The following is a 15,151-nucleotide window of genomic DNA, read 5'->3' as shown; positions in this document are numbered from 1 at the left end:
GGTAGTATTTTGGTAGTGAGAGCTTATAAAAATAGCATCAGCTTGAAAGAAGATCTGTATTGCATAATTTCTCTGTAATAACTGCAAAGGAGGGTGAACTCTAACATAAATGAAGAGTTGTCTTTTTGATGCAAAATTCACAATAAAACATGTTTACAAAACCACAAATCTGTGGCCCCAGTTATGTGGTGTGTTAAAGCATATTTGTAGCTAATGCATTTGAAAAACATCTTTTTTTTTTTTTTTAAATATGTAGGTTTCTTCTGCATTGCTACCAACGTAAATTGTAGCATGGATTATTAGCAGAAGGATTATTACCTTTGCAGAATAAACTGCAAATACTACTCCTGCTGACTGCAGCAAGTTTTGGCAAAGACATTTACAAAATAGACTTCTTCCTTTCTTGAAATCTGCTCTAAGTGGGAGAAGAAAAGTTGTCTTGACTTTTTTGAGCAATACACTATTGGAAATGTTTAGAGAAATAGAGACCTACAAATAACTTACAATAGAAAGATGTTCCGCAACAGAGATGTTGTCATTTCCCCTTTATACTTTTGCTCATGTCACTCAACTTTCAAAAAATGATAGAACAGAAACCTGAAAGGAAAATTGCAGACAACTATACTCTAGTGACAGTTCTAGCTTCTTTATATTCCTTAAAAGCAAAATTATCCTTCGTGGGCTATTAATTTTTAAAGTCATTTATCTTGGAGCAAAGCTGTATGTACAGAACATAATATATAACATCAACATAGTATGGTGTAGCTAGTGACTAAAGGCATTTTGACATTATAACTCCAGGATAAATTGAACAAAAATGAACTGTTCATTACTTTAGTTATATCCACCCTGACACTTCCCAAGTCAAGTTTCCCTGTCATGCCTTCCAGCAGTCCTCCTTCTCTGTCTGCCATTTTCACACTTCAAGAAACAGCTACAATAAAATACAAGACTAATAAATATCACTTCACTTTTATTTAACCTTCCCCACGGTGAACACTATGTTGATATGTGTATTAGATTACGTACAGTATACTCCTGTTCATCCAAGTAGGATGGGGGACATGGATTATATTGAGATAATTGGGAGTTTGGATAATTGAGAGGCCATCGAATAAGTAGTGAGGGAAACAAAAGTGCTATCACTTTCTGTATTTAGAAAGCGTGCACATTTATTGAAAAGTAGATAAGCACTAACAAATCAGGTTGCCAGGAAATACTAGCTCACACAAAGCACACTGAATACAGAAGCCTAAGCAGTCACAGTAATCAGCTACAATACGCCGAAGAACTCTGTTATAGCAACCTGCTTTTTAGTACTCTTTAATTTTTCTATTGTCTGCATGCATAACTTTTGGAGTAGCAAGATGTGCAGGTAGTTAACATTCTCCTGACGTCATCCAGTGTAAACACTTGTTCGATGCAGCAACTGCTGTCCAGTAGCTGGTCCAAAGGTGCTGCTATCTTTGACTCTTCCTTGTTGTCCTCTTCACCTGTGTCCATGAACTATATAGTGAATAGGATACTGGACAAGGACTCGGAAGACCTGGGTTGTATTCTCTGCTATGCCAATGCCCTATTATATGACTTGGACTCTGGACAAGTTATTTCTGTTTTTTAGTGTGCGCCTGGGGTCCCCTCTCACTCTTGATCCACCTTGTTTAGTTAAATTGTAAGCGCTTAGCTAAGGGACTCTCTCTGTTTGTTCTGGGCACCGTGCCTTGATGCTCAACCTCAGTGAAGCCTCCAGGTGCCAACTGTAATATAAATAACATCTAGGTCCTTAGCTCTCCATTTCTGTTGCATACACAGACATTGCTGCCTTGACGCTTCCTTGTTCTCATTTTTTAAAAATAAACATATATATTGTCTGGACCTTTACTAAAAATATGAAACCAACTATTTAATTCTCCTAAAATTATTCTTTTGACCACTTAATACAACCACCGAGGCTGTTGGAAGCAGAGACCTTGTTTTTTGTTTTGATGGCGAATTTTTATTGTTGTAAGGCACTCTGTACACCCGTGTTGCTATATAAATAAAACTGTACTAATTGAGGAAACCACTGCATTGCTATCAATAAAGTGTCAGAGTTTTTTCCTTCATGTATCCATTTGCATTTTTCAAGCTTTTTTCCCTCCTATACAGAATCGTAGTAATAGTAAAACACTAGAGTAAACTTCTGTCATTTGTTAAATATTCAAAATGAAAGTGGTAAGGTGATTATTTTAAGCTTGTGTTTTTGTTAAATTTTCAATTCCTTTTTAAAAGTCATTAGTAAAATTTATTTCAAGTCAAGGCTATGTCAGCATTCAGACTCTAGAAACGTTGAAGAAGCATGAAAAAGAAATTGTATAAACCTTATAGTGATAGGTGCAATTAAAATAAACTTTGTAATACATTTTATGTAAAATCTGTGTAGTTGAGAACGCTAAATTTGTTTAAGTAAACATGTTTTTTCATAGTTGTTACATTTATGGTCACCACTGCAATGTGAGCCCCAATTCAGACCTCCTGGTAAATAAAGACTTTTTTTAAAAAATCCAAACCAGTTTTATAAAAATGGCTTATGGATTCTGAAATCCAACTATGTGAAATTTACCTTTGTGACGTTGTTCCTTTAAGTAAAATACATACATATTTTTTTAGAAATGTAATACTTTAATTCATTTATAGTAAACACATAGCAACTGTCTCTATATTTTAAAAGTATTCTTTTGTCAAATATAGAACAAACTTTTTTATTTTGATTTAATGTAAAATAAACACTCTCTAAAAACACATTTTCTAACTTTTCATGACATCGTGTATATTTCTCCAGTGATTTAAATATGCATGTCCCAAGAGTAATAGGACTTCCTGTCAGCAGAATGATAAATATTTTAGACAGGCATATTATAAATCAGCCCTGGGAAGGGGAGGAAAACAAATTGGTAAAGTGCACAACTACCCCCCCCTAAAATTAATCCCATGTTCTATTAATTGTTAAAACAATCTTGTACTATCTAAATGAGTTTCTACAGGACCCTAATTATGTTTTTGCTGAAGTAGTTCTAGTAATGAACAAAAACTCCATTCTTTTAGGTAGTCATAAAGTATAAACCAGATGTTTCATCGTTTGCTACCTTGTACACAAACTTGAATTAAACCTTCCAATGATTCTGCATTTTCCTCAATGAGCATCAGTCTGTATGATATATCTAGCCTCTGTTTGCCAGAAGCTGGGAATGGGCGACAGGGGATGGATCACTTGATGATTGCCTGTTCTGTTCATTCCCTCTGGGGCATTGGGCAATGGCCACTGTCAGAGGACAAGATACTGGGCTAGATGGACCTTTGGTCCGACCCAGTATAGTCGTTCTTATGATGGAAAAAAGGGGAGAAAGATGATGTGTTTGATGCAAAATACTGACCACCATCCTTATGGCATCTACTGTTGGGCAATCTGTAAATTGTCTTCGGCAGCCTTGTGCATTGAAAGGTATAGAGAATTGCAGAATACTAGCCATAGAAGGAGGGAGGCATGAAGGAAACAGACTGCAGAGAAGGCATCAAGCTTAGATGGCTGATGGATACATTAAAAATATAATTAAAGAATAACATTGTACATTTTGTCTGCATATTTGCTTTATCTGCATAGCAGTATCATTTGGTTTTACTGTCAGTGTTGTCTGTATAAACAAAATTAAGTGATGGTGGTGGAAAAGTGTAGTATAAACATAAAAGGTAAAATACTGGTAAAATCACTCAATTCTTTTTATAGGAACTCAGTGGCGAAAGGATCAAGAACAAGATTTGAAAAATGTCCTGAAGAACATTGACCAAGACATTCCATTGGTATTTGTCAGCGGAAATCATGATATCGGCAATGTTCCAACACCTGAAACAATAGATGATTATTGCAAGCACTGGGGAGATGATTACTTCAGTTTTTGGGTTGGAGGAGTTTTCTTTCTTGTGCTTAACTCTCAGTTATACTTTGATTCCTCTAAGTGTTCTGAGTTAAAGCAGGCCCAAGATGAGTGGCTTAATGCACAACTGGCTGTAGCTGAAAAACGGAAGTGTAAACATGTAATAGTATTTCAGCATATTCCTCTATTTCTGCAAAACCCGGATGAAGACCATGACTATTTTAACTTGGAGAAGTCTGTTCGGCACGAGCTGATGGAAAAGTTTCATAAAGCAGGTATCATTACTTTTTGCATTTGACTGATTTTTCTTTTCAGCACTGTGATGTGAACAGCTCATATCCTGGGAGTGGACGTTCGGTGGAGTTTGGGTTAAGAGCTTTGTTTTGGGTTTGGCATAGGAAGGGAAATTTTTATTTTTAGCCTTTTTAAAAAGAAAAGCAGTTAGAGGTAAATGTGTAGCAGTTGGGCAGTATGTTATGTTTTTATAAGTAGAATAGAAATTAAGTAGAAGTAACAGTTAAAATTGAAAAGGAGAAAGATCTGAGCAGCTTGGGATACTTTGTGTGTATGTATATGAAATGTAGTAAGATGTGTGACTAATATCACCATGTGTGCATTTTTTGTCTCTATTCCCTCTGCCTTTTTACATGTTCTGTCTTTTTTTTAAACTGTAAGCTCTTTAGGGCAGAAGCTCCTAATGTGTTTGTATAGCATTTAAAACAATGAGGTTGAATGGGGTAATACAAATTAATTACATACAGTGGGTATACTCCCCCCCCCCCCGAAACAAATAATCCTTCATGGACAGCCATTAGTTTGGACTGCCTATTTGACAAGGGTTTAAGAGAGAGATGAGGCCCAAGATGCTCGATTGTGTGAATGGACAGTATCCCACAGGTTGAAGCCTCCCACTGCTCTGTGTGTGTATATAATATTTTTTAAAATTACATGCAGAGAATAGGCTGTATCCCATAGAAGTGAAGCACCAGATAATACTGATTCAAGTCTTGTTTAGAATCTTGTGATTGACAAATCTGTTTGATCTGACAGGTGTAAAAGTTTACCTATGGTAAAGAGTAGTTTCAGGCAGATCAGCTCAACTTTGTGAGCTATCAATCTCAGCAGGACATCTCCCATTTTACATCTCCCCATAAAAAGAAGAGCTGCAGTCTCAATAAAATGTCACTGCTGCATATCACCATGTATTTTACCGTGATCACCTTAGCTTGGTTGTCCATTTAAAAAATGTTCTCTGCATTAACCAGTAGCAAAAAAGGAATAGGTATGGTTGTTCTAGAACAATGACCTAGAATTTCACATACATAATTTTGGGGAGTATTTAAGTCTATGCCTGTGTGTGTCTGTTTCCTCAAAAAATAATTGTCAGTATTTTATTTCCCAAGCCCAGAAACTATCACAGTAGTTCAGCAAGCATCTTTGAATGTTAACATTTTAAAATATGTTTATTGTTTTAAAAAAAGAAAAAACAAAGCCATCCCTGGGTACTGTTAAAATTTAAACCTTTTCTGTCACAGCTTTTCTGACATTGCAATATACCTCACAGATGCATTATTACAAAATCATACTCTGCCACATTTTATTTTCATTATTAGATCCCTGCTGCCAATAATATGAAACAAAATGGCCCAGGGGAATGGGAAATAATATAAGAGTATAAGGAAAAGTATCTTTCAAGACTGTCCTGGAGGATCATAGTGGAGGTTCTTGTGCAAAATATAATCTTCCATTTTGTCCTTTTAATCTTTGTGAATAAAATTGTTTAGCATTTTTTAAGAAAAATACAATATGCATATTTGTTTACGGAGTTTTCAAAGAGCTGTTCATCTCAGTACTAGTTTAATAGGAAATATCTTGAATAGGGTAAATACTTACACATTGTTTTAAAGTGTTCAAAAATATATGTGTGAGATATTCGTACTTAGGCGTTGTCTACACTGCAGAGTTTTATCGCCAAAAGGCAGCTTTTGGCGACGAAACAGTGGAGGTGTTCACACTGCAATGCCAGTTTTGGTAACAAAACTCTTCAGTTTAGCGAATAAAACCACTTTGATGAGAGGCACAGAGCCTTTTGCAACAAAGCATTAGTGTAGATTCATTATATCACTATAACTGGCTTCCCACAGTATCCCACAATGCCTGCCATGACTGCTCTGCTCACTGTTTTGAATTTGGCTGCCCTGCATTCCTGCTACATGGGAATGCACCCCTCCCCTTTCAAAGCTCCGCTCAGCTCCGGCAGCAAAGAGGAAATCATTAACGGGGAATGCTGCTCTTTCCCACACTATGGAACACAGAGACAGGCTGGCAGAGGCGTAGAGTGTGTGTATATGAGAGAGAGAGAGAGAGAGAGAGACTGCTGTGCTGTGCTGTGCAGGGAGGCAGGGACTGATGTTGAAGATGTCCCCCTCCTCCGTCTCAGGGCTGGTTGCTTCTGGTGGTTGGCTGAACTTAGAGACAGCATGCCAACACATTCCCTCTCCCCCGATACACACCCTGTCTCTCTCTCATACGCACTTCTCCTCCCTTTCTCTTTTACTCCCCCAACGCACACTCTGTCTCCTGTGTTTCGCGCGCGCGCACACACTCTCCCCATCATGCTCCCCCATCCCTCCACTAACTTCAGTTGAAAAGTGGCTGGCAATCTAGCACGATGCCCTTGGAACAATGGGATTGTGCAACCTACATCATGTGATGCTGTACCTGTCCCATGAGGCATTGCAAACCCTTCCCAAAGAACCCTGTAGCCAGTTGCCCAGTGGAATAGCTACTCACAGTGCACTGCTCTCTATGCCAATGCGAGAGCTGCTAGTGTGGATTTACTCTGCTGACATAAGGAGCCTAGTATGGACATGCAATAGCAGTTTAAAGCGCTTTAATTAAAGTGACAAAACTCTGCAGAGTAGACAAAGCCTAAAATGAAATGGGTGTCATAAGTCTCCTGTAGGTAAATAAGCATTAATGTAGAGTCAAAACATTGTTGTCTTCCAAGGTTATTTTCATTCAGTTGACTTACTAATATTTCGTACCATTTTGTAATTGTGACATTATTCCTATATCAGAATTAATTCTGTGTAAAATGCCTTCATTGTAACTGATACATGATACTGCATTAAGGTTCTAGTGCATTATATACACCCGGGGGAATTCTTTACCAAAAAATTAAAAATTCTGCACAGTATTTTCAAATTCTGCAAAATTCTGCATATTTTGTCAAAAAAACAAAATCTAATCCCACCAGTTTCAATTATTTTTGGTCATTTATTTCAAAATACCTGTCAGCAAGTATGTCTATAACAATACAGACAACAAAAAAGATTCAGAAAATGTTTTGACAAACAGATTCCTTATTAGGCATATTAATACAGAACTCTGAGTAATAATTAATTTAAACTACAATACGGAACTGTGTTTCCCGCACCTCTCAGAAGCAGTGAAAAGGCTTTAGGGAAATAAGGTTAATGAAGGAGCTGAAGGAGAGGGAAGTGATTTCTGGGAAGGAGCCTGGATGTGAACTTGGAGGGTTGTTGGGTATGAGTGGGAAAAGTATGGATGAGGTTGGGGGGAGGGGGTGGAGAGGGACTGCTAGGGAGCTTCCCACAGGTAGACCCTAGCTGACCCCTAGTCTCTCCCATTCAATCAGGCACATCTTCCCCTGTGTCCTTGCACCTCCTGTCCACATGTGTCCTTCCATCCCCATTCAGACACACACTCACCCATCCCCATGTGGCCCTACACCCCCTGTCCCATGTGACTCTGTGTCCCCACTCAGCCACTCCCCCTCCTCCTGTAGCTCTGCACCTCCCTCTTTCTCTGCCTGTGTGGCTCTGCACCTCTGCTCCCATTCAGACCCTGCCCCCATCTGTCCTCCCCCACTACCCTTTATCAGCCCCATCTGACCCCCGTAGTAGCCAACGCTGTCTGTCTCCGCATAGCCCCTGTTTCCTGACTTGGTCCATCAGGTGCTTTGAAGAAGACAGGCTCTTTCTCTTCCCCAGCTGGCTTGGAGCAGCTGCTCTGTTCTAACACCACAATGCCCTCTAATGGGCAAAAGGCGGAACTACAGCAACATTCCCACAGAAGCTTTTTTCTGTGCATAATATTAAAAATAGGCACTGCTCATTAATTATGCACACACGCAGTGGTGCAGAATTCCCCCAGGAGTAATAGTGTTACTGAAAACTAGCATTCCACTTGCCTTTTAAAGTTTACATTGTACAGTGTATCAGAATATTTCACAGAACTACATCTTGCATAGTCTTGTCCTGCCATTAGACTGAAACTTGGTTGACTGAAACTTTTATCAGTATATAAAGGTCAATCATTCCTATTTTCTGACTGGTCACAATCATGTTAATACTTCAAAGTGCTATCTGTTCAGATAATGTTTTACAGAGTTAATTGATTTAAAGATAACACAAAATAGTACATAGCTGCTGTATTTAACTTGGTGCACCCCTGGCTTTTTTATAGTTTCTCTTCTTACAGTGATATTTCATATTCATTTGTCTAAGACATATTGGTAGCTGTAATAAAAAGTCAATACTTAAATATGTTAAAACTTTATCAGTGCACCAAGATAGCTTTAATTTATGGGGAAAAGAGACAGTAATAAAAGACCACTCTAATGAACAGATCACCCACCCTCACATAATAAGAGGTACATTCTGTTTGGTTCACTTACAGGTACTTTAATGGATAATTCTGGCTTATTCTACAGAATAAGTAAATGATTTAATAACTAATAACAATCAGTCAAACGTTCATATTAATTAAACAAATGAAATGAGGATAAAGCACTGGAAAGCAAGCAATACAACAGCCTAACTAAATAAGCTGTGAAAAATTCTCTGAATCAGAAACTGAGCGCTCTCTGTGACTCTGAGTTTCCTTAGTAACAGATGCATTCTGCTTCCATTTTTTTTATTCTCTTGAAGAACCTTCTTTGTATGAGTATAAAAAACAGTTATCATGGTAGCACAGATGTGTAGTGACACCAGTTATTTTCTCTCTTTATGCTTTTCCCCAGAATTAATCAATTTCAGCACGTCCTTGGTTAGGAAATTGGTTTTCCCCATAATTCACCTCATATATACATGGAAGAAAGAGATAGACAATAGAAAACAAAGTTCTGGTGTACTCTGTTTGCTTATTTTCTGGGGGGGGGGGGGGGAAAAAAAAAAGATACTCTGGCTCTTGCAGGTTAAGTAGGTTAACCTTTTGATCCCTTAATATTTATTCTAATTTTCTGACTCTAATCTAAGAAAATTATTCTGGCTTTTTAATGAAAGGTTTTTTAACACCCCTCCATGTCCTTCCCCGCCAGTGTTCTAGTACTTTTCTCTGCCTCAGTGGGAATGACTTGAAATGCTATACAAAATGGTTTGTAATGATGAAAAATTCTAGTAAAGAATTCTCTTTTGTAAAGGTTAACAAGATATTTTTGTCTGAAATTAGAATATTTTTCCTGTTTTTAAAGTCTGTCTCTCTCTCTCTCTAATACAAAAAAGCAATTTTAATGTTGGAGAAGGGCAGAGAAGAAATTGCCAGGGAAAGTGAGATAGGAAAAACATTTGCACTTAATAAAGGGTTATATAGCAATAGGTAAACTTGGTTGTACTATACATGAAGAAAAAACACATGCAGATTTTTAGGAAGGAATGCTAAAACACCATTCAAATATTGCATAAAGTTTCTTCAGATTGATTAACTTGATTTAGAAACTTCAGTATCCTTTTCAAGTTTAGAGCTCAGATTTGGTGTGGTTACTTTAATAATCAGTTGCATGTTAACATAATGTTTTTAATTTGATTTCAATATCTCATTCATTACAAGCAAAGATAAAAGACTAACTGGCAGAAGCTACATCTGGTGCGAAATGCTGAATTACATTTCTCACGTTAGAAGTGTCCTTAACAGTTGGGCTAATTAAAGATAAAATCATGTCCTTATGATAAATATTTATGAATTGAAAATCTGGCACTTGTAAATGAGTATTATTACTTTATGAAGTTAAACCGTACAGATAAGTATATATCTAACAAATTATCCATTTTCTTGTATATAGTCACAGAGATTTTTGGTTTGGAGTGTAATAGTAGATCAGCTCAATCCAAAGCAGTTTTTATCAGGAAACAGAAATTTGTTTCTGAAACCATAGTGCTATAACTTCTGAGTTTTAGGCCTCTGTTTGAAAAGGCTGGTCTCCCTTATGTGCACACACATTCTTTCTCTTGCTAAGTGAAGGTGAGGAAAACCAATGTGAAACCTATGGAGTGAAAACATATTTGACCTACCCTAACGCTTGTGCATGTTAGGATTTGCACCTGCAACATCAGTTGGAGCCAGTGGATTCTACAGGAGTTGTATGCATGCTCAGCTGTTCAAATTTTAATAGTGTGTACACAGGTGTATGCACCTGAAAAGTGCAGGCTCAAGCTACGTGTACACAGTTTTGTATGTGAAAGGCTGGGTGCAAGTTGAGCTGAAAACTTGGCCCTTAGTTCATATTACTTGAACAAATATGTATTGTTTCTTAAAACTGAACCTTTGTTTATTTCATACAAAGGATAATTAGTTCTTCTTCGAGTGCTTGCTCATATTCATTCCAAGTAGGTGTGCGCGCGCCACGTGCACGTTCGTCGGAAGAATTTTCCCCTAGCAACACCCGGCGGGTCGGCAGGCGCCCCCTGGCGTGGCGCCTTTGCGGCACCGTATATATGCCCCTGCCGACCCGGCCGCTCCTCAGTTCCTTCTTGCCGGCTACTCCGACAGTGGGGAAGGAGGGCGGGTGTGGAATGAATATGAGCAACACATCTCGAAGAACAACAGTTACAAAGGTGAGTAACCGTCTTTTCTTCTTCGAGTGCTTGCTCATATTCATTCCAAGTAGGTGAATCCCAAGCCTTACCTAGGCGGTGGGGTCGGAGTTGGAGACTGTTGAATACAGAACAGCCAAGCCAAGAGCCGCATCGTCCCGGGACTGCTGCACCAAGGCGTAATGGGCAGAAAAAGTGTGCACTGACGACCACGTGGCTGCACGACATATGTCTTGTATAGGCACACGGGCGAGGAAGGCAATCGAGGACGCTTGCGCTCTCGTGGAATGAGCGGTAACTCGCCCTGGAGAAGTGTGAGCCAAGGCATAGCATGTTTTGATGCAGGCCGTCACCCAGGATGATATTGTTTGCGATGAGACAGGGTGACCCTTCATCCTGTCTGCGACGGCAACGAATAGTTGGGAGGTCTTTCGGAAGGGTCGGGTGCGGTCAATGTAAAACGCCAGCGCCCGACGAACATCGAGTGAATGCAAGCTCTGCTCTCTGCGAGACGCATGAGGTTTTGGGTAAAACACTGGAAGGAAAATGTCCTGGTTTAGGTGGAATGGGGAGACCACCTTGGGCAGAAAGGCCGGATGCGGACGGAGTTGCACCTTGTCTTTATGGAATATCGTGTATGGTGCGTCCGCCACCAGAGCGCGAAGCTCTGAGACTCTCCTGGCCGATGTAATGGCCACAAGGAACGCCACCTTCCACGATAGGTACAGGAGAGAGCAGGTTGCCAAGGGTTCGAAAGGAGGGGCCATTAGTTTCGAGAGAACCAGATTGAGGTCCCAGGAGGGGGCGGGATAGCGGACCTGGGGATACAGGCGCTCCAGGCCCTTGAGGAACCTCGAGACCATAGGGTGAGAGAAGGCGGAGGAAGAGCCTTCTCCTGGATGGAAGGAGGAAATGGCCGCTAGGTGGACGCGGAGGGATGAGAGCGCGAGGCCTTGTTGTTTAAGGTGCCATAGATATTCCAGTAGCACTTGGATGGGAACCTGAGCTGGTGACAGTCCTCGTGATTGACACCAGCAGGAAAACCTCTTCCATTTTGCCAGGTAGGTAGCCCTGGTTGCAGGTTTCCTACTTCCCAAGAGCACTTGCTGCACTGGGGTGGAACAGCGCAGCTCTGCAGAGCTCAGCCAGCCAGGAGCCACGCAGTCAGGTGGAGGGACCGGAGGTCGGGGTGGAGAAGCCTGCCGTGGTCTTGTGATATCAAGTCCGGATGGACCGGCAGGGGAACCGGACTGGCTATGGACAGGTCCAACAGCGTGGGGTACCAGTGTTGGCGAGGCCACGCTGGGGCGATGAGAATTAGTCGGGCCTTGTCCCTGCGTAGCTTTACGAGGACTTTGTGCACCAAGGGGAACGGCGGGAAGGCATAGAGGAGGTGGGTCGACCAAGGTAGGAGGAACGCGTCCGACAGAGAGCCGCGGTCGAGACCGCGGAAGGAGCAGAACAGGGGGCACTTCCGGTTGGTGCGGGACGCGAAGAGGTCGATTCGGGGAAATCCCCACCGCCGGAAAAGAGAATGGACTATGTCCGGACGAAGAGACCACTCGTGGGCTAGAAAGGACCTGCTGAGCCGGTCTGCCAACACGTTCTGGACTCCTGGAAGAAAAGAGGCTTCCAGATCGATGCCGTGGGTTACACAAACTTCCCACAGCGTTATCGCCTCCTGACAAAGAGGGAGAGAGCGCGTCCCCCCCTGCTTGTTTATATAGTGCATCGCGGTGGTGTTGTCCGTGAGCACTAAGACAGAACGGCCTCGCAGGTGAGGAAGAAAAGCCTGGCAGGCGAGGCGGACGGCCCTCAGCTCCCTGATGTTTATGTGCAGCGAGAGCTCCCGAGAGGACCAGAGGCCCTGTGTTCGACGAGACCCCATGTGAGCTCCCCAGCCCAGAGAGGATGCGTCCGTTGTTAAGGAAATGGACGGCTGTCTGGGGTGAAACGGTAACCCCGCACACACCAGGGCGGGATTTCGCCACCATCGGAGGGAGTGTAGGACGCTTTCTGTGAGTGTGACAACGATGTCCATGCTGTCCCTGCGTGGACGGTAAACCGAAGCTAACCATATCTGCAGTGGGCGCAGGCGGAGTTTGGCATACTTGGTTACAAAAGTACACGCCGCCATGTGGCCTAAGAGGCTGAGACAGACCCTGGCCGAGGTCGTGGGGAAGGCTAGCAGGCTGTCTATGATAGTGAGTAGTGCCTGGAAACGGCTGGGTGGAAGTGAGGCTGTCGCGACCATAGAGTCCAAGACGGCCCCGATGAATTCTATCCTCTGGGATGGTACGAGGATGGACTTGTCGAAATTTATCAGGAGCCCTAGAGATTCGAACAGGTCCCTGATGATTGTCATGTGCGCGGCGACCTGAGCCTGGGAGGACGCGCGAACCAGCCAGTCGTCCAGGTAAGGGAAGACACATATCCCCTGGCGACGGAGGCAAGCGGCCACTACTGCCATACATTTCGTGAAGACACGTGGGGCAGAGGACAGGCCAAATGGTAGGACCGTGAATTGAAAGTGCCGGTCCCGCACCAGAAAGCGGAGAAAGCGTCTGTGAGGCGGGTAGATCGAAACATGAAAGTACGCGTCCTTCATGTCGAGAGCAGCGAACCAGTCTCCCCGATCCAAGGAAGGGATGATGGACCCCAAGGATACCATGCGGAATCGTAACTTCCTTACGAAGGCGTTGAGTCCGCGGAGGTCTAGGATGGGACGGAGACCTCCTTTCGACTTGGGGATTAAAAAATAGCGGGAGTAAAACCCTCGGCCTCTGAGGTCGTGAGGCACCTCTTCTATCGCTCCGAGTTCGAGAAGCGTGAGGACCTCCTGCCAGAGGAGGTGCTCGTGAGAGGGGTCCCTGAAGAGGGACGGGGAGGGTGGGTGGGAGGGTGGAGGCGAAATAAACTGGAGATGGTAACCAAACTCCACCGTGCGCAAGACCCATTGGTCTGAGGTTATCCGGGTCCACGCCGGGAGGAAGGGAGAAAGGCGGTTGGAAAAAAGAAGAGGAGTCCGGGAAGGGACTGGTGCTCTGCTCTCTGGCGCACCTTCAAAAGTTTTGCTTCGGTCCCGCCGGTGGTTTGGCGGTACCGTTGTTTTGCCCCCCTTGGGAACCGGACTGGCGTCGTCGGTTCACCCGTCCCCGCCGTCTGTTGAAGTCTTGGCGGGGGCGTGGTGGGGGATAAGGGCGCTGAGGTTGCTGTCGAAAGGACCTCCGCTGGGTCTGCGGTGTGTGCATGCCCAGGGAGCGCATTATTATGCGGTTATCTTTAAGGCTTTGCAGCCTTGGGTCCGTCTTCTCTGAGAAGAGGCCCTGCCCTTCAAAAGGGAGGTCTTGTATGGTATGCTGCAGCTCCGGAGGTAAGCCGGACACTTGCAACCAGGAAATCCGTCTCATGGTAACGCCCGACGCGATGGTTCTAGCTGCTGAGTCTGCGGCGTCGAGCGCAGCCTGTAAGGCTGTCCTTGAGATCTTCTTGCCCTCTTCCACGAGACTTTTGAACTCAGGGCGGGAGTCTACCGGGACCAGTTCAGTAAACTTGTCCATGGTCTGCCAGGTATTAAAATCATATCTGCCTAGCAGCGCTTGTTGGTTTGCCACACGTAACTGGAGACCCCCAGCGGAGTAAATCTTACGGCCCAGCAGGTCCATACGTTTAGCCTCACGCGATTTTGGGGCGGGGGCTGGTTGGCCATGACGCTCCCTCTCATTCACGGATTGGACGACCAGAGAGCATGGAGGAGGATGGGTGTACAGGTAGTCGTACCCCTTGGAGGGTACCATGTACTTTCTCTCCACGCCTCTGGCCGTCGGAGGGATCGATGCTGGGGCCTGCCAAATAGACTCCGCTTTGGCCTGAATAGTTCGTATGAAGGGCAAGGCGACCCTCGTTGGTGCATCGGATGAGAGAATGTCCACTACAGGATCCTCAACTTCCGGCACCTCCTCCGCTTGTAGATTAATGCTCAAAGCCACTCTGCGGAGCAAATCTTGATGAGCGCGAAGGTCAATAGGGGGCGGGCCAGAGGTCGAAGTGCCCGCCACTGCCTCATCTGGGGAGGAGGAGGAGGAAAGACCGGGGACCGGGGGCTCCCCTGCAGGTTGTTGATCCAGAGCATGGCTCGGTTCGAGGGGTGCCTCTGGGTCCTGTGACTCGGCAACATCGGTTGCCGGAGGAGGAACGCTGATGGTGGCCTCTGGCACTCGAGCTGCACCAGCAGATCTCGCCGGCGGGAAAGGATCGCCTTGGGCTTGATGGTACGCCCAAGGCGTCCAGAAGGACCACTGCTGGGGCTGGTCCGGATCTTGGCCCACATCCCCATAGAGCACGCTGTCTGGTCGCGAGGAGCCGGAAGGGTGTCTGGAAGGCCAAGGCGGGGCAGACAACCCG

At 43.7% G+C, this 15,151-nt stretch overlaps 1 protein-coding gene across 3 annotated transcripts in view; it reads left to right on the top strand.

Annotated features, from left to right (window-relative positions):
• CPPED1 (calcineurin like phosphoesterase domain containing 1) overlaps positions 1–15,151 on the top strand; it is a 105,466-nt gene that overhangs the window by 49,423 nt on the left and 40,892 nt on the right. For 2 of the 3 annotated variants that reach the window (XM_075069265.1, XM_032773929.2), the window contains exon 3: positions 3,764–4,186. The exons of the other annotated variant lie outside the window; for it this stretch is intronic. In XM_075069265.1, the coding sequence (XP_074925366.1) occupies positions 3,764–4,186 (423 nt within the window). The remainder of the gene's footprint in view (positions 1–3,763; positions 4,187–15,151) is intronic. 3 annotated transcript variants of the gene reach the window in all.

The sequence above is a fragment of the Chelonoidis abingdonii genome, chromosome 9 (genome assembly GCF_003597395.2).
Source record: "Chelonoidis abingdonii isolate Lonesome George chromosome 9, CheloAbing_2.0, whole genome shotgun sequence".
Lineage (NCBI taxonomy): Eukaryota > Metazoa > Chordata > Testudines > Testudinidae > Chelonoidis > Chelonoidis abingdonii.
This window is presented reverse-complemented; position numbering and strand designations above follow the sequence as displayed.